Genomic DNA, 25,398 nt, shown 5'->3' on the forward strand with positions numbered 1-25,398 from the left:
ATTAATACACAGCATTACCCTTTGTATTATGTCTAGGTAAATAATTGGTAGAATTTAGATTAGTTTTGACAGTAATTTGCGACATAAACTTTGGGGTATGGGGTAAATTATGGCCCTATATCATGAAAACTATAGAAGATGTTGCATATTACTATATACCAATTTCAAGAAGAATAAATCACCTTTCTAATGATACCCCATAAGCCAGGTCATGTTAAACAGTAAGCTCAGCAGATGACGTACATGAAGACAGGTTCGACAAAAATCCATGTGGGTCACAAAATCGTGATTTTGCGGTACCCTTCAAAACATGACCGTGACAGCTATTCAGTCCCTATATTTTGTCTGTTCAAATCATATTCTTATTCTAGGGATCCAAAGGCTTCTGAAAAATAAAGGTTTGTTATCCTGTGGGGTTGGGGGGGAGGTGCACGTAGATGCCCCTCTAGCCCACGGCCTAATAGATTGTTAGTAATGCTTGCTGTATAAGTAAGACAAGGAGGCATAGACAATTTTCCAAATACGTCTTATCAAACTTATTTTATAAAAAAATATTTAAAAAGTAAATTATAAAAATAGATAGTCATCAACAATCTATTTACTTTAAGGAGAAAATGGCAATATGACTATGTGTGCTTGTTTTAAAGTCTTCTTTTTAAGGCTGTGCATTAGTTCATTGCATAACAATAAAATGCCCATTCACGATATACTAATGTAGCGAAACTTGCAATTTTAGTGAGTAGAGACAATAATGCATTGTAAATACCTAATTTTGACATTTATTTTCTTCTTCAGCACATTGCAATTAGTAAATAACATCCACAAATCTGTTTGATTTGCTTCATTGGGAGGAAATAATAGTTATCGTATTTTCTTCCGGTTAAAAATACTGAATTACCAGAAAAAATCGATTTAAAGTTATCCAATTCTATGACGTCATATTTTTTTACTAAAAGCTTATGCATTTTTGAAAGACCAGTATCTCAGCTTTTTAAACTATAAGGTATATGGCATTTCAAGCCAGTTTACTTCATCAAGGAAAGAATGTTGTACCCCTACCCCTAGCTTTTGCACACCCCATACAGATACACGCAATTCAAAATTGACTCCAGAGAAGTAGTGTATAGTTAAATATCTGATGTTAACACTTTTTTCTTGTTTAATATGTTGGAATAAATAATTTAAACACAAAAAGTTGTGAAAATTTTGCTTAATAAAAAGTAAATCACAATTGTTACATGGTATTTTGGGTAAAAAATTTCAAAATTTTCAAAAAAATTCATTTTAAAGTCGTCCTATTCTATGTACACAAATCAATTTTGCTAAAGTTGGTATTCCTCAGAAATAGCAGTATCTGAGCTTTCCAAAAATGTAAGGTTTGTGCTATTTCATGCTAGTTTACTCAATTTAGGGGAGGATATAGTACCCCCTACCCCTACTCATTTTTCGCCATTTTTTGCGGTACATACAAATCAAAAACCAGTGCAGACAGGTAGTGTATCCCAAAATATCCAATGTTAACATCTTTTTTCTAGTTCAGCAGATCCCAAAGAACAAAAAAATACCCATGTAGTAGGTTTATGGGGGGGGGGGGGTGCACGGTGGGCCCCTCCAGCCCACGGACTAGTAGTCAATCCACAAATTTCAAGAAATGGTCAAGAGAGGTGTTTACGTGTAAAACACTTCTCTAGTGAGCTTAAAGGCATGTTAACGAAGTTAAAATTTGCTGGAAAAAAGAGGTGGTTCACAACAGTCTCCCCCCGCAACTACCAACTGTCTCCATCCTCTTGGTTTCCCCTCTTCTAACCCAACTGAAAATCTCATCGCTTGCCCTCTTTCAATACAAAAGTTCCCAACTGCCCTCTTTTCGCCACGAGTATTTGACTTCCCCGTCGGTTAACTCATAGATCTTGGAGCGAAACAAGATCTATGGTAAACCCAAGCACACAACACAATTCCACTACCTGCTTACCCACTTGATTTGTCCAAAGTTGTACGCTGAGCAAGATAACAACATTTCCCCTCCTACAGGTGACGACCATCGCTCGCCCGCGGTTTTCCTGTCCTCGACTGTGGAAAAATGCCCGCCCGTCCAAAAAGCTTCTGGACACTTTTGCATGAATGCTGACTACCAACGGATAAAAATCTCTCCATGTATTTCTAAACATTGACGTGACGGTAATAAACTATGTCTACATGCTGCAAACACCTGGTTTTCCAAAAGTCAAAGTTGAGATAAATCCTTACACCCTCATCTTTCCTATATTTCCATACTTGACTCGGAAGTCTAGTATTGAACAGAGTTTGCCCTTTCTCTTATTTTATTGAGATACAAGACAATTTATAAGATGTAGTGTATCAGAGTACTGCTCAAATAAACGCCGTGAAAAGGTATCACCTCATATTACCATTTCATGAGACTAAATTAAGAATCTCACTGAGATTCTCACCCCTCAGTCACATTACTACAAGTGAATTATTTCTGAGAAATCGTTGGGACCCCTTACCCCTGGCTTTTGATTGCCTTTGGAGTTTCAAAGCAAGACGACGACTGGTCTCGCTTTCAAAAGTGACCTCTTAGCTTCGCTAATATCATGTATTAAGCGAGGAAAAGTGCGTCATTTGCGGTAGGGTAGACTTTGTGTGGAGCGAAGACCACTCGACACTCTCCAAGCGTCCTTCACTCCCGGTAGCGAAGCCAGAAGCTCGGACGCCCTCGGAAAACACTGACTGTCTAACTACTATAATTAGCATTGTTTGAATTTATATTAACCATAATTTAAGAAGAAACAACTTTGATTACGACGAATTAAAAACATAAATATATAAATAACTCAACACTGGTAAGCGAATGTTAAGTCTTGACATGGAACATATTTGTCATTGACTGATTTCAAGAAATTTAAAATTTATACAATTTACATTAAAAAAAATAAATTTTGATATTAATTGGTGTATCCTCGGATACAATCCATGTGCACTGTCATTACGGAGCATTACACAAAAGCAATAGGCATCGCGATACAAACCAATTTCTTTTGCAGTGATTTGGAATTTTCAGAGCGCCCCCACAAGGTCATTTTGTAGCTAATCACCGTTAGCTCACATATTTACACAACAAAACACTTTTCTCTTTTGTCAGATACCCTTGCAATCTGAAATTTTCGTCACAAAACTATCGAGATTGAAAACCAATCTCTGGATTTTTCTCAATGGCATCATACGGATACGTTTCACAAGGAAATCAGTGTTCGAGAGCCTTTTATTGTGATTTGCTTCCATACAACCACATGAAAACATTTCATGACGGTGTAAACATGTGGTTTCACTCTGAGAAGACCAAACGACCCACTACAAACTGTGCACTTCACTTTGGAGGCTAATAACTGATGACTCAGAGAAAATGCGAACACATGGTGACACAAATCTTATCACTGCACAAGCCTGAATTTTTTCATTTAATGGCAGTAGGAGCGGACTTCGATTTCGTTGACACTAAAAAATTTGTCACTTACTTAATACTCTGAATAGAATGTATGTACTGAAGGCTTATGGGTAAAATAATTTTTTTCTGAAGAGAAGTATTAGCAACTGTATTTGAATCAACCATCACCCTTCGACCATTTGGTACAATTTTGCGTGTTGCTATGCCAAATGAAGAGTTATCCTAAATTCTTAACATGATACACACATCCACAGTATTGGAAGTAAAACAGCATGGCTGTCGCACTGCTTTTATTCATGAAACTTCAAATGTACATCCTCATTGCTAATAAGTTATGATACAACTGATGTGCTGATACCCTTGTACCTAAGAAAACATCTGGTGTGGCTACATACCAGGTACAAAGGAATACAAATGACTGATATAATAACACACTATTGGTTGTTTCAGCTCTCACGTAAAAGCAAGGCAAAATAAAAAGATATACAAATTGCACCTATTCATTGCAATGTGCTTCAATGACCTTGAATCAAGATACTAATATATAAAGGTAGATGCTCTCATATGCACAGGGCAGAGCTATTACATTAATGAATGCAATGATTTAAAGTTATAAAGCACTTGCTTGCTGAATGTGTACAATGTACTGTGATCCATCACACACTTCCTGTAGAGGTTTTGTATATCACAATGGAAACAGGACAGCGTGCAGAACTTCAACTGCTATTGGTGTTCAACAGTCACCTGTATCATATCTTCATGAAAGCTTTTTCAAAATATTTTCATGTCACATACTCATTTTAAAAATTTGTAACTTACAACATAATCAGTTGGTGGTATGGGGAGTATGATATTTTTCTAATGTTTGAAGGTGTCGCTCTTGGTCAAATAAAAAATAAAAGATCTGCTTATGAACGTCTATCGTTCGTTGATCATGGATAATTTTCGACAGGAATGCTTGAACTTCAAAGAACAATTACAGTCAATCATACACTGTTATACACAAGAAAGTGAAATATACTAAAATTTCTGCCATCTGTATTGCAATAACTTCCTGAATAAATACAAATTGTCAAATTTACTTCAACAAAGCAAATTTTCTGCAATCATATGTGGGGTAAAAAGTGTAAAGTCTGACTTGCTGTGTTTCTCATGATAGAAGCAATGAAACTTGATTTTGAAAACAATTCAGCAACGCATTCTGTCAACAAAATTAAAATAAAAGCTTTCGCTGATCTGAGGCTTCACACTCCTAAAAAATCTGCAAATGACATTTACACGATGTAAGTATGCTAACTCTGAAAAAGAGAAATCGCATGTAATTTGTACAAGATAAGTATGAACTATATGTAGGAGCACTTCTTTATAAACAACTCTGTTACCGATCCAGAGTGCATCTTAAAGAACAAGGCAGTTTGGCATCACCAGGATTTAAAGGTTTCTCAGACGTTCATCACCATGACAACTACTGGTTGGCTGACTCACATGCATCTATCCAATCACTGTAAACATCCACTGCTTCTGATAAATCTATAAATTGTGTGTTAAGGGGTCAGTAAATGACAGAATTGGTGAAAATATGAGGAAAGAGTCACAAATAATACTTAGAACACAACTGCATATTCATTTGGATTCAAAAATAAACTCTTGTACAACCATTGCTGCTGTGCAGCCTTTGAGTTGAAATGATATGAAAATAAACATCATGCATGTGTTGAAAGCTTAAATTTACGGTGCCTGTCCTTTGGCATTATTTCAACACTAAAAAATACACAACTTTTTTCCATGATGGGAAAGCTCCATTTAACTTAGGAATACCCTACTTCCCTACTTAGTTATCAGAGGATCAATTTCACAGACCTGTCTTTCCTACAATGGCACCAGCTGGATTAGGTAAACATTCACACCTTGGGGGATTAAAAGTCTTCTGTTTGTCACCCGAGTTGGTCAGGCAGGGACCTGGGTTTCAGGTACCATGCAAGTTAAAACAGTCTTTCCCTATTGCCAAAAAACACTGGGTAGATCTCTCCTGGATCCCTGTCTTGGAAACAATTTTGTACAACGTGAAAACTTGTGACAACATTTACAAGCAAAAGGATACAATTTATATTTGTCTGGAAATCCTCAAGGCAAACCCTGCAAGTTATGACACCAGTGTTTCTCTGACGATCCCTGCAAAGAAAGAATATATAAATCTTGACATTAGCCGTTTGTATAAGGGACTTTTCTCTTTTCATATGGCCAACACTGTAAATTTTTAAGATCATACATACTGCTGACAAACTCTGAATAGCGGAGCTCCATATGCATGTTCACCAGTGCCTATGTGGTCATAAACCAATAAATCATAAGCTATGTACTGCTTTTAGGTGGCAGTGTTCTCCAGTGGTCTTTTGTGTTAATCTGCTTGTCTTGGGAGAAATTCAATGCACAAGTTGCACTTGTAAACAATCGCACATGTCAGCAATAGTACATGAAAGTCCACAGTGATGTATGTTACTTATCAGTGTTGATGTCATACATACTCTGGTTGTTGAAAAAGAACAACATCGTCAGTGTGTGCAGATGCAGTAACGTTGTAAATCATGTGTAGTATTGAGGATTTCATGGGCTTTCGTAAACACGCAGTAGATATTGCGCATAGACTGGCAATAAAATGAATGAGTTGCCTAACACTCTACGCCAAGCTTTCATCTAAATTGTTTTGTAATCTGTACATGATAACAGAGACCTACATGCCTACATGACTAGATAATGGAAAATACGGTACAAAACGGAACAACTTGCAGAAATCGTCAAACGTACATAGAAAACAGCAATGTGTGTTATTGTGCGTCCGTTTATCAACATACTCTTATTTGTACCGCTACACACAGCGTACTGATAGAACACGGTATGCTACCGGTAATAGTCTATGCTAGCTCTGAGAGACAGTACACTCTACTGTCTATTGTATAACAGTTTACGGCACGTTGACCTCATTTACGGTGTTGCTGTCAACGTTTTTTTCATGGTACTTACATTTTCACTTCGCAGGCTTTTTCATGGTTACAAAATGGACATGTAAACTGTGTATCTAAAGTGCCAACGAGCTTCTTTTTTGGTGGCGGTTTCCTTTTTGAACGCCGTCTCCCCATCTTACCTCGGAACCTGTCTTGTATTGCAATAGATACAACCTAAGAAACAGAAAAATAACACCTAAAATGAAAACTGGATTTTCACATGACCAGAGAGATCTTCTCCGTGATGAAAATACATTGTATCGTCAACAGTATGGTTAAAACGTCGAATGAAATGGTACTTACGTCAAAGTGACGTTCCTGCTGTGTTTTGTCGCAAACCACGCGCCAACACAAGACCACGTAACTTACTAGAAATTAGTAACGAACGTTCACTGAGAAAGCAGCACAATAAGCCTCGCTAATCAGCTAATGGTTGTCAAATAAAACACACACATAACAGGAATATCAAAATATTACGTACTTTTTAAACATAATATCTACACCTATATAATAGACACCAAAGCAATGAACTTCGCGCTATAGTTCGTCCCTGTCTTTTTTCAGGCAGCTAAAGTGTCATTTCCGGGAATTTTGTAGGGTTTCAAAATGGCGAACAACACAAATCAATGTAAGTGGATTTACGTCTTCTTTATGGCGATACACAGTGCACGATATTGGTGTTTCGACCAGAGCAACCCGCCTCTGGTCACTGTAGTCTGAGATTTATCAGTCGGCAGGTGATTTTAGGATTTTTCGAGCTATGCCGAATTAAGGGCTGATGCTTGCATGGCGTATGTCTTTGTTATAATTTCCCAAAGTGATGTTTTCATCTCCCTCCATAGCTTACTAGCCTTGGAAGCTGTATACACTGTGTAATTGTATAACTGTTGGAAGCTGTAGTGTGTGATGTTGAGTATATATCTAAAGACCCACACACAAATTGTATGTTTAACTGCATGCTGCAATTATTTAATTCTCTGGTATGATTTGTGGTGCTGGGTGCAAAGAAGTTGATTTTAAATCACACGCATTCGGTTGATTGTTAAAGTTCAAGGACGCGACCGACTGAGTTTGTCGGCTGGCTGCGCTTTACATCACCCAATTTTAAAGCTGAAACTTTTCCGGACGGGAGCTTGTGATGGAAGATGACATTTAGCGTGACATCTAAGCGGGAAAGTTGTAATCACCCTTGTAATAAATGAAAATATTTTCACTTTCATGTAGTGAGTCACCAGAACAAAGAAATAACGTTTCACAGTACACACAGTGTATGTTTGCCAAGAGTCATACATTTTGAGGAAAGCTATGGGCCACCTGCAATTTCTTGTGTACTGACGAGATACACAAATGAAAGTAATACTTCGGGGATGTACGAATCAAGTTGTTCCAGGTGTGGGACCACCAACTATTTTGCTCTGGCCAATAACTTCGCCATTCTCTAGTCCGACTGCCTAATGAACACTATGTAGTGCACTTGTATAGTGAATCACCTGTCCTTTATGCATGTTCTTTTTACTCCAATAAAGCTATCTCTGGCTTTGGAAGCTTTGGACCTCCAAAGAAAAACCCCGTACCAGCGAGAGAGACATCTGAATCGCCAACATCAGGAGACAAGGATGAGTCCAAAGAATCTGATGCCATGGCTGAAATGATGGGTTTCTCAGGATTTGGTAAGTTGTAGATATCATATGCATATCACAAATTCAGAAACCAGCCATGTGTTGGGGCATTACACATTTTAGCAGTTGTTATTTCATAGAAATTTTGTGTTTGATATTGTCAACAATTTGGACAAGACATCCAAAGTTCATTGGCTCATTAATTGATTAATTAATTAATTGAATTCTTCACTAATTAATTAACAAAGAAGAATAGGAGGCATAAACATTGGCAAATGATGTCTCATTGAGAGTGGTGTGATCATGTCATAGTGGCATATTCAAACATAGAGTTCTTAACTTTCGCCGCACAATTACAAAGATGGAAACAAATGGTTCATACAAAGAAGAGTTAGAACAACAGATTCAGACCCTGGTCTTTGTGGAAACAAACTCAAACACAACTATTCAACGACAAATCTTTTATTCTTAAGGACTGGAATTACTCCAAAACAGAACATTTTTTTCAATTTGAATGTCAAAGGTTTACAAATTATATTTCGTAATATTTACTTGAACTGCATTAAAGTACTGATGAATCCTGGGTAAAAAGGAAATTTGCATTATAAACATCACATAAATCTCAAATCCCATGCAATATGAATGAATAATGCTAGCCTATGTTATTATTAGTAACACAAAGAGGAGATGCATTATCTTGTATCATTGTTTCATTTACTCTAAATCATAGAGTGTGCTTCTTCAAATCGAAAAGCTACAGCACTGATGGAGTCATTTCTAAATCAAAAAATATGATGGTACATTCTCCATCTTTTATAAAATCAACGTTACAATTTTTCCCATTGAGGTGATTATAACATATTAGAAATTTTTGAAACTTTACTTTTCTTTGTCTTGTGGTTAAAACTTTTCCTCCTCTTGTAGAGCTTATGACCTGATGACTGTAATTTTGTAATTTAACCAATAACTTGGTAACTGAACTAATCAAGGCGTGTGGTGAGGGAAAAAAAAATAATTTTCACCTTCAAGATGGGTATATACTATTACCAGAATCCATTTGGTTTCCTGATGTACTACATGTCTATTCTCCTGATCACCACAGGGAAGAAGGCAAGAACGTTTGACTTGGAGGCAATGCTGGCACAGACCAAGAAGACGGCAGAGGAGATGAGAAAGACCAACTTCCAGGAGACTGAGAATGCAAATGATAACAAAGACAGTGAAAGTTCAGATGACAGTGATTCTGATGAAGAAATAGGTAATTCACATGCAGATAGGGAACCTTAACCTGAAGCTGACCTCAAATAATCAAGAGCTGATCATAGTCACCATCCATTTCTTCTGTGTACAAGATCTCCCTTTGCTCTGGATGGCACAATAATTGTAAATCAATGACTAATAGACCAACACATTAGCGTTGAGCAAAATATTCCTAATTCAACAGATTCAGCAGCACAAATCCCATTTGCAAAAATTAAATTGATGTCAGCTTTAGTACTGTAAACTTTTGGGTGGGCAAGACTCTTCATATTTTGAGCAATTGTTGAAAATAGCGCCCTCAGTGCTGATTTGGCAGAAAGCCAGGCCCATTGCTATAATTTCAGTTGGCCATATAACTCCCTATATTACCATAGCATGCTACAGCCATCTTTCACAACAGTCTGCATTTTAATACAAGCAGACAATGATAACTAATTTCAAAAACAATTTTCACAGCTAAACAAGAATAACTGCAAGGTTCAAAACTCAAAGGTCAACATCATTTCTCTCTGAATTTTTGACAAATCAGGAAGTAAAATATAAATCTGATACCAGATTTACTCCTGTTTTCATAACTGTCTCTTTCTCCGTGTATACCAGCCAATACTTTAAATATGGGACTAATCACGGTGGCACGACTGCTTGCTGTCCAGCTTGTACCATTCCAGGCTTTAACAAATAAGAACCAAGTTGCATTAGGTGGCCGCGTTTAAACAATCAAGACATACAAATAAAAGGAGGGGAATTACTACCGATGTACTCACAAAGAGTTCCTGTGTTTTTTTACCTGGACAGGTCCTCCTCTGCCACCAGGATTTAGTACGTCAGCAATATCCACAGAAAAACCAAAGACGCAGCCCTCCACAGACACTGTGAAACAAAGCACAGCTCAGAGAAAGGAAGACAGTGATGAAGATGATGACAGTGATGACGATGATGATGAACTTGTAAGATTTCTAGAACTTCTTTAAGGTAGCTAAATACCTTTTAGACACTTTCAGATTTTATTTTTTTCTCAATTGAACACGTCCCAAACCCAATAAAGTATACATTTTCTGAAAGCCATGATATAGAGCTATCCGACCAAGCACAGTACACGGTCATTATTTGCATAAGAGTCACGTGACAAGCGTTTTGCTGAAACCGGTTTTTCCCGCCTTATGCAAACACGCTGCAAGATTTCCGGTTGGAATTTCTTCATTGACAAGGCTTGACAATATCCTTCAAAACCGTGTCTGCGATTTTTTCCCGGAGGCTCCATTCAAATTATATGGCGCGATAATTAAAATTCCTTGAAAAGCACCTTCATCTAACACCTTTAAGAGCGCATTAAAAAAAAACAAAGGCATATAAAGAAAATCGCAGACACGGTTTTGAAGGATATTGTCAAGGCTTGTCAATGAAGAAATTCCAACCGGAAATCTTGCAGCGTGTTCGCATAAGGCGGGAAAAACCAGTTTTTGGAAGGTTCAGCAAAACGCTTGTCACGTGACTCCTATGCAAATAATGACCGTGTACTGTGCTTGGTCGGATAGCTCTATATCAGGGCTTTCAGAAAATGTATACTTATTGGGGTTTGGGACGTGTTCAATTGAGAAAAAAATAAAATCTGAAAGTGTCTAAAAGGTATGTAGCTACCTTAAGGTAGCATGCGCCTCAAAAGACTAAGACTTAAACTTTTGCTCAGACTTTCCTGAAGGAATCTTTCAACCAGTCTCTTTCAAAAGCAAGAATAAAAATCGGGGGTCACCACGAATATTTTGGTACTAGAGAAAAAAAATAGCCAAATTTTTACTGATATATAAAATTCAAATGGCCGCCATCCCTGTATTAACTCTATGGAGAAAGTTAAAATTTTTGAATTCGAAAAACTAAGCCAGTGAAAAGTTTTCTTACACCAAGAGCTTTAAAATGAACTCCAACAAGTGGTATATCAGAAAAGAATTGTAAAAGTTTGAGAGTCCAAATATCTGTCCCCGAGGCGCATTCAACCTTAATATTTCTTGAAGGACATTTGATTGCTGACATCCCATATGTAATTTACCAAACGGCAACTTTTACATTTGTGAGGGGTTCAGCAATTCACTGCAAAAGTTGTGATGTGATAGTGATTTCTATATGGACTGCTAAAGGACCGTCAGTGAAAAGTTGACATGTGTAATCACATCTTGATGATGAAATAATTTTATTCCTAAAAGTGGTTACCAAGAAGGCATTTATGCAGAGACTCCACGGTGTGCCTAGAAGTCATAAATTTAATGTTAGAAGACCATATTGACTTTTCATAAGGAAGTAATTAATATGCATTGACCATAAGAATACTCAAATTGTATAATAGTGTAATATTACTGTTCTTGCAAAATTGGTCCAGCCAAAGTAATCAGCGTATAAAGCTGACAGTTTTTCAATGTTATTCCTTTAACAGCGATTAGAGAAGAAGATTCCAGCTACACATGAAATAACATTGGACCATGGTGATAAAACGGTAAGAACTTCATAACAGTGATCACTCATTGTGTAAGAGCTTTACTTTTGTTGTAATTTTTAACATCTTCCATCATATGGATCAGAGTTTCTTGACTTACACTGAGCAATGTCTTTTTTTCCTCCACAATTTGAAGATCTCTGCATTGGGAATAGACCCTGCTGGAGCTAGGCTGGCAACTGGCAGCTTTGATTTTGATGTCAAGTTTTGGGATTTTGCCGCAATGGACGTTACCCTGCGATCTTTTCGTACTTTCAGGCCTTGTGAATGGTAAGTAACACTGAATCAAGGTCACAATTTGTCGTGGATGATTTTAACTGGCAAATAAATCACATGTGCATTAATCCCAGTTTTTTGTTTAAGACAGAGGAGGCTGGTATTTGACTTGAAGATCTGTCATCAGGTGCGAAGGGCTCTCCAACAGCCAACCCTCTTATTGTGGGAACACCTCAGTGCAACAAATCTTCATGCGAAAGGCCGACATGTGGTGCCAGATTTCTCCTCTTTTAAGAATACTTTGAAACTGGCTCTGAATTCTCATCAAATTTGCAGAATTTTGCATACTTCTTGTAGATTTAACACATACACAGTATCATTACATCTTCCCTAGTGTTTTTACACACGATATAACAGGATAATTATCAGTTGTAAACTACAATTGCATGTGTAGATATGTAAACTAGTTTGTTTGTCTTTTGGTTGGACTGACAACATGCATATACAATATCATCTGAACTTGATAGAAACGTCTTGTGAGGAACGTCTTGAATTTTTGACCTGCAGCCATCAAATCAAGACGACACAGTTCAGCAACACTGGAGACATGGTTCTTATAGTCGCCGGAAATGCTCAAGCCAAAGTGGTCGATAGGGATGGATTTGAACTCATGGAATGTGTCAAAGGTGACCAGTATATAGTAGACATGGCCAAGACAAAGGTAATTAGTATCATGTTTTGGATTATGATATGACACATATTTAGAAAGTATAGTGAAGTAAAGTACAAATATGTTGTGAATCAATGGCAGAATCCATTCAAGTATCAGCTACTAGCCAGAAACTAGGAGGATGGCAAATTTTAAAGATAATGTTATTATGTCTTTTGTTATGCTTCATGCACAGATCAACCAATCATATTTTGTTGAGATGAGTAACTGTATTTATTTGCACTACAAACTTACAACGTTGATCACCTAAATGTATTACATTAGGGTCACACCGGAATGTTACATGGCGGATGTTGGAATCCCAAAGCCAAGGAGTTCTGCACCTGTTCTGATGACGGGTAAGTGGCATTTTGTAGATTCCTCTCCAGTCTCTAAAGTGTGTGCTGGAATCAGCATTTAATTGCCACATTTTCAAAGCGCCTTGAGCTCTTACTTTCAATTAACTATTAACCAATTATTGTTCAGTTTGTAGTAAATAGCCACCTTTATAATGAGTATTGAAAAGATGATGTATCAGAATCAAATGAAACTGGAAGATGATGTAATGATTTCGCAACTTTATTGAAAATTTAGCGTATTTTCAAGTAAATTCAGTGTGGTAATTGGAAACTCTAAAAAGGATCAATTTCTATCTGTACAGTAATTATTTTGTCATCTGTAATATGAACTATGCTTTTTTACATTGTCTTTTATTTTGTCTCTGATTTCACCTCAGATTCTTGAAAAATCATACAATTATATCTCTTTTCAATACCATACTTTACCGGAGCATGCAAGCAGAAATGCTGTAGTAGAAATGTATAATGTTTTTCCTGGTCAATTTTCACCATATGCTTGTAGTTTGGTCATCACTTGCTCACAGAAAATGTGCCCAGTCTGAGTAGTACACATAATAATGTTCATCGGATTGCTTTTTTTTCCTCAGAACGGTCAGAGTGTGGGATCCCAACATTAACAAGCAAGAGAAAGTCATCAAGTTTAGATCCATCACCGGTCGAAAGACAGTTCCAACAGCGTGTACATACAGCCGAGATGGCAAACTCATAGCGGCAGGGTGTCAGGACGGGTCGTTACAGGTGTGGGATATCAGAAGGCAAACAATGGTATGGCAGTTTGTGTTTTGATTGCTCCAGTCAGGCCATGCACATAATACCTTTCATAGAGATATGAACATCACGGTGGATATGTTTTATGTAGAATTTGTAAATGAGTATTTGTACATGGCTTATCCAAAAGAACAATTGAATTAAATGAGGAAGAATTTTACATTTATACCGAACAATGTCGTACTAAGATGTTTGTGGCTTTTGTCAAGGCCATTTATTAGACAAGATAATGAATTTAGCTATTGAATAGGTACACAATACATGTAATTGATGTTGTTTAATTAACCTTGTTCAATAAATTTTAGGATAATTTGAATAGAAAGAGTGGAGCCTTAGAGGTTATATGTTTCATTTACCCATTGTCCTCAAAGATCTGTCAAGTAATAATACAGTTATTAGCGCGGGTTTAGTACAGTACTAAGATGAATAAGTAAGATGTATATGACATTTCCAACAATCTTCATCAAAAAAGCAAGTTATATTGTGTGAGAATTTTTGAGCTCTCTAACCACAGCAGTGTAACATATCTACATGTACATGAGAAGAGTATAAAAGGACAGAATTACATGCACATCATCTCTTTTAACCATTACCTAATTTTCATTGTACCATCTGTGATTTCAACCAAAATAGGTCAGTGTCTTCTGTTTATCCGGATTCACTTTGTTTACATGTCACATAGTTGTCTGCTGTTGCATGGCTCTCCTGTCCTGACTACAGGCTACAGCTATACCAGAGTTACGTTAAGTTAGTACATACAATATGTGTTTGTGCTTTTTGTGTTCCTGCAGGTCAGCCCTGTCTACAAAACTCCAACAGCACATGTCAATGGTACAGAGACATCCTGTGTGTGTTTTTCATATGACAACAAAACACTAGCATCAAGGGGAGGTAAGTCTGCATATCATGTGACCTCATAAACCAACATGGAGTTATTCCTCCATGGCTTTCCTTGAGAAAAACTTCCTATTTTACATTTCACGCCTGAATTTTAATATACTGGTATATGTACTATTAATAGCAATAAACCCCCTCAGCAATGGTATACCACTCGATTTTGACCAGTTCATTTCATAGACTGGTATGCACAAGCTATCTATTGTGCATATATGTTATGAGCTAGCTAAAATCTGTGATATACCATCCCTTGGTGTGGTGTATAGCTTAAATATATGCTGTGTGGTATATTGTAAACTTCTTTCCATTGACCAATACAATTTTATTGCACTTAGCTATTAAAACCTGTTGGATCAGGAATGTTTTGCTGACAGAGATATTTTCAAAGGAATGTAAATTTTCTGAGCTAGGAATTCTCTCAGTGGTCACCAATAACCAGAGTTCATTGTGTACCAATATAGTTTTGAGTCTGTAATTTTTATGCCTGATTGTCATTTTTATGTTTTTATAATCAGGTGATGACACATTGAAACTCTGGGACATCAGAAATTTTAAAAGACCACTTGGAGTGGAACAGGGCCTTACAAATTACTATTCCATGTAAGTATTCCAGGGATAAAGTATCAATGCTTGATTTTATGGTAACAATGGCTGTAATTCTCATCAATCATTGAATTGAAACTCAAATAATTGGATCAACCCTCTGTTTCGTCCTTTTTTCAAAACTGAGTGATCAAGCTAATTATAGAACTTTCACAGAAGAATATCTAACAGGCCTAATATTAATTTTCTTATATGTGTAAAGCACAAACAGTTTAGCAATGAAAACATCAGTTTTTCAGGCCATTATTGTTGTATAAATAAAATAGAAAAACTTGATATTACTCCCTAATGTATCAAATTTAAATTCCTTGCATGGTGTGGAAATATAAAAAGATTTTGCAAATCGATTAGTTGTAAAAAATGATCATTATATACAAGCTGTTGGCAACCAAAGGCAGATATGGTTCTGGAAGTCCATATTGATGTATTGTTTTGGCAGGCAATATATGTGCCGTATCACTAATACAGCAGTGGTTGCTGTGACACTAAATTGGGTGTTTTGTGTTGCTTACAGGACAGAATGTATCTTCAGCCCAGACGACAGGATGGTCATTACGGGTACATCGGTCAAAAAGAACGAAGGCCAGGGAAAGCTAGTTTTCTACAGTCGAGACACTCTTGAAAAAGTTGCAATTTTACCAGTTGCTGAATCAGTGAGTAAATTATAAACTATCGATAGGAAATAGTTCTATGACAGTGAATTGTCTCTGCTTTCCCTGTTTGTAAATCAGTTGGGTTCAACGTTTTGCAGAAAACAAAAGAATTCCTTGTTTATAGTCAAAAAGTGGCAAAAAATGACATACTGGTAGTTCATCCGATATTTGAAATTCAAAATGGCCGCCATCCCTGTGTTATCTCTATGGGGAAAATAAAATTCCCGATTTTCACAAAACTACACTGGTGATAATTTTATTTACCCCATAATCTTCAAAGTGAGCCCCCTACAAATGGTAGGCCATGAGAATATTGTGAAAGTTTGAGTGTCTGATTATCTGAACCCCATGTGTGTTCTACCTCAACTTCTGATGCCAATCTTCTCTCTATGATTTCAGAGCGTTGTTAGATGTTTATGGCATCCCAAGCTGAATCAAATTATGGTCGGCTGTGGCAACGGTGAAACCAAAGTCTATTACAATCCAGAGAAAAGCCACAAGTAAGTATGATTGTACCCTCCCGAGAATTTATATCCTTTGTCTCAAAAGTAAGCTTGATTATAAAACTTTTTTCTTTGCAATCATGAAATTTAACCATTTGCCTGTCATTTGATGTTAAGTTTAAGTTTTTATGCTTCATATTATTTATTTTGTAGCGGGGCGTTGCTTTGTGCCACAAAGAAGAAGAGGAAAGCTCAACAGATAGAATTTGTTGTCAACCAACATATTATAACACGTAAGTTGTTTGCATATTTTCACTGCAAATTTGTGATCTTGATGTGTCACAATGTGCAACCAGCTGATCGAGGTCATAAGAAAGCAAAATTCATGATCTTAGAACATTCATTGCGTGAATTGTGTTTTCAAATCTTGATGAACTCACACGAGATTGACTTGGAGCTTTATCTGTTTTTTTTGTCAGTGCTGATACAAAGAATTTAGACAACCACAGTACCTTGTGTCTAGTCTTTTGCACTTGGAGTTATGCCTGCAGCATTCTCCATTCCTGTATGTGCGAGGGACTACACCAATAATAGCAAAGAAAAGGCATAAGGGACTGTAGACAGTCTACATCTGATCATGTTAATGCGTAAGCATATCAATTATCTTCCATGAATCTTTACATGATTCTAATAATCAGGTCTCTTTTTCCTTGCCTGTTCGCAGCTCATTCATTACCACTCTTCAGGGACACCAACGCCACATCCAAGTTGGCAAGGAAACGACTGGAGAAGGAACGCAAGGATCCCATGATGTCACATCGACCAGACTTGCCGATCACAAGTGGTAAGCCTATGCCAACGTTGCTACACCATCTTTCTGTGCCCTGTGCAAACGGCTGTCATCATGTAACAAGGGCTAAGTTACTGCTATCACTGCCTAAAACAAAACTGCACAAATGCAGATGACGCATGGCAATTTGATATGATAGTTTAGAAAATTGTATGAATCTTACTAGTTTTCTTGGACCATGATCTTTTAAAAAAATGTCACATTCATCCCCAAGTGTTTTGGTCATTCAGCCAATGCACAACAAATTATCAGAAAAACACTGCTTACCTAAGACTTTTCTTCATCACAAGGCAAAATTTTGTACACTGTATCGAGAACAGGCATCATTGTGCTATTGGACCTTATAGCCATGGATATAATTCTTTAGTATGTTTTCCAAACACAAAATTGAAGATCCAGTGGTAAAAATAAAGAATGATCTAGGAAGAGTAGAAATTGATTAATATCAAAGATCAGATTCACAATTAAAAACGTTAATTCACAATTTACAGCCATGTAGGCATTTTAGAATGTTTAATATCATATGCTTTAATATACTTTGGGAAATACAATAAAGAATCGACATATGTATACAGAATGTATACTTCAAGTTTCAAACTGTATTGTACGTCTCCTCTGAAGTAGAGATTTATTTTTGTCATGTTGGGTGGGAAAGCAGGCCATCATTTTACATTTAAGTTTCATCCTTTACGCAAGGGATGTCTTCATTTCTGATTTCTTTTTTCCCTCCATCCAGGCAAAGGAGGTCGTGTAGCTGCCACAGGGGGTACCCTGTCATCGTACATTGTGTCCAACCTTGCGTTGAGGAAGGTTGACGACAGCAATCCAAGAGAGGCAATCTTAAGACACGCCAAGGAGGCTGAAGAGAATCCCATGTGGGTCACTCCTGCTTACAAAGAGTGAGTACAAACTTGTTTCTTCTTACATTTTGTTTCTGTAGAAATGACAGTAGCGAATCTCAAAATTTCAAATTATCATTTACAAATTATCACAAGGTACTTTTTTCTCATGTCAGGATGGACACCGACCAAAACTTTTTTAATTTCAGAACTTCAATATGAAGAAATTTCAGTGTTTTTAATGGTACAGATTTCATGACATGGTTTTATTCCTTTATAGTATTTCCCAACAAATGCAAGCACGATTCCAAATCCCAAAGGAAATCCATTCCTTTAATTCCATATTATTAATCCTTCCAGAACACAACCAGTGCCAATATTTCAAGTTGATGATGATGAGGAGGAGGATGAAGACACCAGGGATGTTCCACACTGGACAAAGAGACAAAAGACAGATGACAGCAAATGACACCCTGATATGCTTAAGGATATTGCGTAAATATGACAGTGTGATTATGTGCTTCTCCAATCATGACACCTCCGCAGATGGACTGTTAACAAAGTTGACTCTATTGATGAAAATAAGAATTATGTATTTCATTCTGAATTGGAAATGTAGTGTCATGTTTGGTGAGCAGAGCTGTTTGCTTTTGCAGAGGACTTTGTGTCTCCGTGAATCAGAGACTGTTCTGTTTGATAAGTCTTTACAGCTGGCAATAAATACAAAACAAGATGCTCCTTCCAGAATGTACAGAACAGAATACTGCTTAAAGTAGAATGTGCCTCAGGGACAGATATTCAGACTCTCAAATTTTTACAATACTTTTCCAGTCTACCACTTGTGACAGCTCTATTTGAAGCTCTGGGAGTAAGGAAAGTTTTCATTATCCCGGTTTTGTGAAAATTGAAAATTAATTTTTTCTACGTAGAGATAACACAGGGATGGTGGCCATTTTGAATTTGCAATATTGTTTATTGGCGAGCTTGAGAAAATGTCAAGTCTATCAGTTTTGAGGCATGTACTGCCTCAACTTGCACAAACTTGTGGTTTTAACTCAATATCAGATTTTGTACCTGCAGTCTAGTGTGAAAAGATTGTAATAATTGCAAGATTATTTGTCACTTGTATAAAAAAGCCGATCTGAAAAGATCACAAAGAAGTGACATACTGATTCATTGACAGCAGATAAAGTGCTGCCATTAAATCCCTATTCCAAAAGCGAATGCAATCTCCTGTTATTTCAGTTTTACAAAGTAATGTGATATGATATAAATGTCCCTGAAGATGACATTGGGTCAACACATCCCTTTGAATAACACATGGAGATGTCTCGGAACACTAGACCCTGAAGTTCCAGGGTCTGTGTCAGAACACACCATTTTAATGCACATCAAATAAAAGTATGAATATTTCTCATGTATTTTTAATAGTTTCTAGTAATTTAAATTTAAAGTTTATTGTATGCAGATGCACTTCTCGGGGTATGTTCATGTTACATGAACATGAATAAATTTTTGCCTCATCTACGAATACATATATAGTAGTATTTGTTTATTTGTATTTTATTTTTGTATTGTTGATGATTTGTGCACATGTCTGGGTTTGTGTCGGTGTTAGCCAGCATATATGCAATATTCTAATGTTCCTACTCAAGGCATGAATTCAAGTTCATATGTATAATAGAAATAATTGCAGGAGCCAGTGGACAAGGTCATGCTAGACCATTTGACTCACATTGACAATGCTCACCTGGACTGCCAAAGGAGTAGATAGATTTGCTTAAGGCAGAATTCGCCTCGGGAACAGATATTTGATCTCTCAAAACTTTTAGAGTATTCTTTTGACCTACCACTTCTGAGGTTTCAGTGTGAATCTTTTTTAGTAAATGAAACTCACTGGCTGAATTTTGTGGAAATCTGGAATTCTAGTTTGTCCTATATAGATAACACAGGGAAGAAGGTCATTTTGAATTTCAAATACTGGAAAATGTCTAGTAATTTGTTTCTCCAGTACCAAAATTTGCATGGTGACCTTTGACTTTATTTTGGTTTTTAAAGAGAATAGTTGAAAGTTTGCTTAAGAAAAGATTGATCAAAAGTTACGTCTTTTATTTTGGTGGCGTGAACTACCTTTGTCATCGCTGAAGTGATCAAATTCTCCTCTGCCCCTGGTAAAGACCAGGCAGGATGATTTCTGATTTCATAAGTGTGAGTAGTAGTACTCGTAAACATGATGAAGCAGATGTGTGGATCAATAAACATTAACTATATCAAGTGGAAAAAATCATATCCTTACACAAACTTTGGCATCGCTAGAGAAATTAAGATGACTTAACCTCGTTTAAAGGGAGAGGGGTATTTGAAACTGCGCTTGTGCGATGTATTTCGTACACGATATCTAGACGCATCGCGTCAACAGCTGCAATATTTAGTTTTTGCCATGTACATTATGACATACAAGTTTTAACTTTCATCAATCGCCAACATACCTTGTATACTGTCTTCATATTGGTGGCACAGGACACGACCTTTGGCATAAGTTTCGACGACATCGTGCCTTTAAGAACTTTGCATTTTGCCAAATTCCCCCAGCCCACTGGCATCCTATTTATGATAGCGTAAATCATACCTGACAAGTACGCCAGTGGTCAATCTCATGTTATGTCGTCAACATCTTTATTGGACTCCAGATGAAGATAATGTAGTCAAACTGCACAAACTGTTTGCAAAGACCGCAATAAAACCAGCTGATAAGTTGTCATACATACTTTACACCTGTTTCATTCAGTGTCTACTTATCATATCGATGTGATCTTGCCCAGATCAAGGATTAGCCCAGGCATCCAAATATTTACTGAACTTTCATGATTGACTTTTACATTTCACTTTCTAAGTTTACCACCAACAAAATTCAATATTTCTCTGACGTTTTGCGACAAATACGTCACGCAAGTGTTTGCGTTATCGATGAATCCCTTGAATACTGCTGCTATACATTGATCCCGGTAAACTCGATTCCGATTCTCTGGCAAAGTTTTTTTATTTAATCTCGAACCAACAAGTTGCCTTAATAACAGGTCCATTTGAAATTAAAAATATGATACAAAAACAATAAATATATAACAGTTACAACGAAAACAAACAAACAGGAGATTTAACATAAAAAAGCAACACCGTGAAAGACACACAGATATACATCCAGAAAAAAGTAATCATTCAGAAAAAAGAATCTTACATAATCCATGACGAAAATTACTGAAGTTATTAAAAATATCTAAATTTTGCTTGTTACTGATAGAATTAAAATATGTCTGAGATCGTGATAAAAATGAGTGTTTAAAGATATTCGTACGTGCTGACACTGGTCTAAAAATAACAGTAAGACGCAATTTAAAAGCGGGAACGTTAAAATGAATCTGTGCAAGAACATCTGGTACACTATAAACTGAGTGTAGGATTTTAAAAAGAAAAAGAGTGTCTAAAAATTTTCGCCTGTTCTCCAATGTGGGAAGGCGAAATTCATAACATAGGTTACTATACACAGCCTTTGAGTAAGCCATCGGTGAACAGAAACAAAGATACTTGATAAATTTTATTTTGACTCTTTTTAATTTCTTTATTGAATAAAATTGATGAGGGGACCAGATGGATGAGCAGTATTCAACGTTGCTTCTGACGTAGGAGACATACAACGTTTTTAAAACTTTGATACTGTTAAAATATTTACAGGTATACGCTTGATAAATCCAAGCATTTTAAAAGCCTTTGAAACCACATGGTTAATGTGCATACTCCAGTTAAGTTTACTTGTTAAAAATACACCAAGGTTTTTCACAAAGTTGGTGCGAGTCAAGATAGTTTGTTTAGTACATCTGTAAGGAAATATTATTTGACCTTTTGTTTCATAGTGAAAGAAATTCATGAACATTTTTTAACATTTACTGACAACTTCCATTTGCTCGTCCACTTCACAACCTGGTTGATATCTTGTTGCAGTTTGACGCAATCGGACATATCAGTAATGGCTATAAATAACTTTGAATCGTCAGCATACAAAGATAAATTTGCATGGCTCATACTTTCAGACATGTCATTGATGTAAAGTACAAAAAGGAGCGGACCCAAAATAGACCCTTGGCGTTTACCTGCCAGTGATGTAACATGTCCCCATGATGACAGTTTCCCGTCAAAAGCCACCCTTTGTAATCGACATTCAAGATATGTGGAGAGCCAGGTTAACAGATTACCACCTATACCATATGACTGAAGTTTATGAATTAATAAAGTAAGGTCGACCTAGTCAAAAGCTTTTGAAAAATCCAGGTAAATAGAGCCAACCTGCCCTCCTTTGTCCATCACTGAGCTGATAAAATTAATATAAGATATCAGATTTGTCGTGGTAGAACGGCCGCTGACAAACCCATGTTGGCTTTCACATATGACAGATTTAACATGATTAAAAAGATTATTGTAAACTAGTTTCTCAAAAATCTTACTAAATAAGGGCAAAAGTGAGATTGGTCTGTAATTTCCAACCTCAGTTCGGTCCCCAGCTTTAAAAATAGGGACAACGTTTGCCCGCTTGAATATAGCTGGAAAACACCCTGTTGCAAAGACCTATTAAATATAATTGTAAGAGGAACAGACAGCTCTTCAGCACAGTTCTTTAAGATAATTCCTGAAATGCCATCAGGACCACACGCTTTCGTCGGATCGATCTCTTTCAGTGCAGCTAGTACTTGATCAGCTGATGTCATTGAACATTGCAGGAGTACTGATTACATTCTGGTATATCTGTCACATTATCTTTAGTAAAAATTTGATTGAAAATATTAGTTAAAAAGTTCAGCAATATCTTTTGATTTTTCGGCCGAAGTCCCCTTATAATTAACAGCAGGGGGAGATGACCTAGTATTATTTAAAACACACACTCACTTCTACCCCAAACTTCTACGAGAAAAATAACAACAGACGATTTCAGTTGATGTAAAATGCTGACATTGCAATCAAAATGCTGCAGCTTTAATGCACACACAACCAGGTCCAATGATAAGCTTATAAATGTTAAAACATCGTTTGCAGTCACATCGTCGTAAATAAGAATAAGAATACAAATTTCAATCTCATTAAGATATCTTGCTCTGAAGACGTTATTATTTACGGAGGGGTTACCCAAACATTTTCACGTGTTACAAGGCTTTCACAGCATCATCATAAGGAAGGAATCCTTTCTGACCTCCATCTAATGTATTACAGTTGCCAGATCATCAAACACGCATATATAATAGTGCAGTAACTATACAAACACTGCATCTGGCTTCGTTGCATTCCTTAGATGCTTGCCTTTGATGTATCTCACTGCAATATGGGGATACTGTTAGAGTTTTAAATGATAATTATACGTCTAGTGTTTATGAATATAAAAATGTCAAATTGTACGGCTACGCTGCTTTAAAGATGCGGCTGGGGTTGTGGAGAACAGATATTACCATTTTACACCATTTCGACATTGCAATTTTAAAAGTTTCAGCATCAGGAGAAGACTCCCCTGTTTTGAAAAAGTGTGAAAGTTTCAGTAACTGCAGCAATATATGAAAATATGTAAACAGACCCATGCCAAGGAATTGGTGCAAAGGGTCATTGATTTTTCCCTTACCGACTTGAAGGTTCGGTTACCACATCTTGTTTGAATTCTAATGTTCTCAAACTTTAAATGTTCTTCTTTTAGGTAAATTCGGGCTTTTTCTCCTGTAGAGTGACTTGATGCATGAACAAAACATCAAGGCTGGATTTAAAATTACCGCCATAAGTTTAACACGATTGGAACTAATTTGGGAGAATTGGATCATTACATTGTTCCAATTTCTCAAAAGTGTTAGGTGCTCTATAGTTGAAAGTTGCAATATTACAAATTACTCGTAACGGCAAGCAAACGAACATGAATTCACTATCCGATTATACCAATCGTGTTGTTTTCAATAAACCTACTGCTGCTCTCACTTAGGTAGCTGTAACTCCGATCGAGTTAGATCGCCCTCACTATTATTGCCGAAGACCCAGAAATAGTTTAATGATTGTCTCCAGGAAACCAGTCGAGAAGATTCAAATTTTATCAGGTTACAGTGACAAGAAACGGAATCAAAATGATAATTTTGATTGACACAAAAATATTGTCACTCGAATATGTCACAAGAAAACATTCCTGTATCTGGGTAATCTTTTGGTTGACTCAGCATAAAGCACATTGAAATTGTGAATGTGAATTTTCACAATTGGAATGCACTGAAATATTAAGTAAACCACTTCCAATATTGAAGACATTGATTGACACGATCAGAAGTAGTGGCACCTTGGTGCTACAAACTCTTATCCTGATTATCATTTCTGAAACATGGCAATAATCATATTAATGCATAACACATGGTAAAATTACCTACCGGCGCCTTCAAAGTCGTATCTACCGCTAGAAGCACAATAATGGTCGTAATTAGTATTGTGTGTTGTCACACATTTCTTCCAAGCTCCTTGCAAACTTGAATAATGGAGTGCCAATCAATGTAAAACCACTATGTCACCCAATGGCATTATTGTATGGCCAAAGCAGCGAAAGGTAGTGAGTTTGCGATGGAAGGGCCATATTGAACATTTCAATCCATGTAAAGGGGCAGGTGGCGCAAAAGCTTCCAGTTGAAGTCAATTAGTCTTCAACGCATGTACTTCAGCTACAATTGGACTAAAACCAATTGCAATACTTTAAACGATACTAACCTCAAGTATGTCTGGGAAGAAGCATTCTTTCTTTTTATCTTCTCTTTGTACAATGATAAAATAGATGTTTATTTTTTAAAAAACGGAGAGATTTTTCGCCCCTAAAAGCCTATGCTCTTTGATGTGTAGCTCAGATTTGAATACCAACCGAGGATATCGACTACTTGGTAAACTACATGTACACAAATTTGAATCGGACCAGCGATTTATTGTTCAGTGTAAAATTTCAAAATCAGGATCGATCTAATATGAAGAATTCGTGAACTCTATCAACAAAAATTAGCCATGCTTGTGCTTTTGGATCTCTCATCAGCGTCTCATATGATCGACCACACACTGAACCCCTTCGAGCTTGTAAGATTCCAGGGGTGTGCTACAGGTTTTACAGGTTTATCAAAGTCGGCATATCAGCCATATATTCGTACTAAACAGAAGACACAAAATGACACATAGTCCATACACTTGTTACTCTGAGATTGAAT

General features: G+C 36.7%; 2 protein-coding genes across 3 annotated transcripts; one reads left to right on the plus strand and one right to left on the minus strand.

The window, feature by feature from the left end:
• Window positions 1-3,701: 3,701 nt before the first annotated feature.
• On the minus strand, window positions 3,702-6,862 carry LOC139138477 (transcription elongation factor 1 homolog). 2 transcript variants are annotated; one of them, XM_070706867.1, is made up of 4 exons: window positions 6,751-6,862; window positions 6,467-6,621; window positions 5,547-5,617; window positions 3,702-4,975 (listed from the first exon to the last, which is right to left on the minus strand). In XM_070706867.1, the coding sequence occupies exons 2-4, from the start codon at window positions 6,580-6,582 to the stop codon at window positions 4,911-4,913; spliced, it is 252 nt and encodes an 83-aa protein (XP_070562968.1). In that variant the 5' UTR covers window positions 6,583-6,621; window positions 6,751-6,862; the 3' UTR covers window positions 3,702-4,910. The 2 variants fall into 2 exon arrangements, with proteins under 2 accessions (XP_070562968.1, XP_070562969.1); XM_070706868.1 differs by lacking the exon at window positions 6,751-6,862 and having other exon boundaries at window positions 6,467-6,715.
• A 158-nt stretch (window positions 6,863-7,020) lies between these two features.
• LOC139138476 (WD repeat-containing protein 70-like) lies at window positions 7,021-19,683 on the plus strand. The gene is made up of 17 exons (XM_070706866.1): window positions 7,021-7,075; window positions 7,974-8,117; window positions 9,169-9,324; window positions 10,122-10,273; window positions 11,752-11,811; window positions 11,948-12,081; window positions 12,595-12,748; window positions 13,022-13,095; window positions 13,683-13,860; window positions 14,655-14,754; window positions 15,276-15,360; window positions 15,878-16,016; window positions 16,416-16,516; window positions 16,673-16,752; window positions 17,184-17,303; window positions 18,046-18,208; window positions 18,509-19,683. The coding sequence occupies exons 1-17, from the start codon at window positions 7,054-7,056 to the stop codon at window positions 18,615-18,617; spliced, it is 1,971 nt and encodes a 656-aa protein (XP_070562967.1). The 5' UTR covers window positions 7,021-7,053; the 3' UTR covers window positions 18,618-19,683.
• Window positions 19,684-25,398: the final 5,715 nt, after the last annotated feature.

The sequence above is a fragment of the Ptychodera flava genome, chromosome 8, assembly GCF_041260155.1.
Source record: "Ptychodera flava strain L36383 chromosome 8, AS_Pfla_20210202, whole genome shotgun sequence".
Lineage (NCBI taxonomy): Eukaryota > Metazoa > Hemichordata > Enteropneusta > Ptychoderidae > Ptychodera > Ptychodera flava.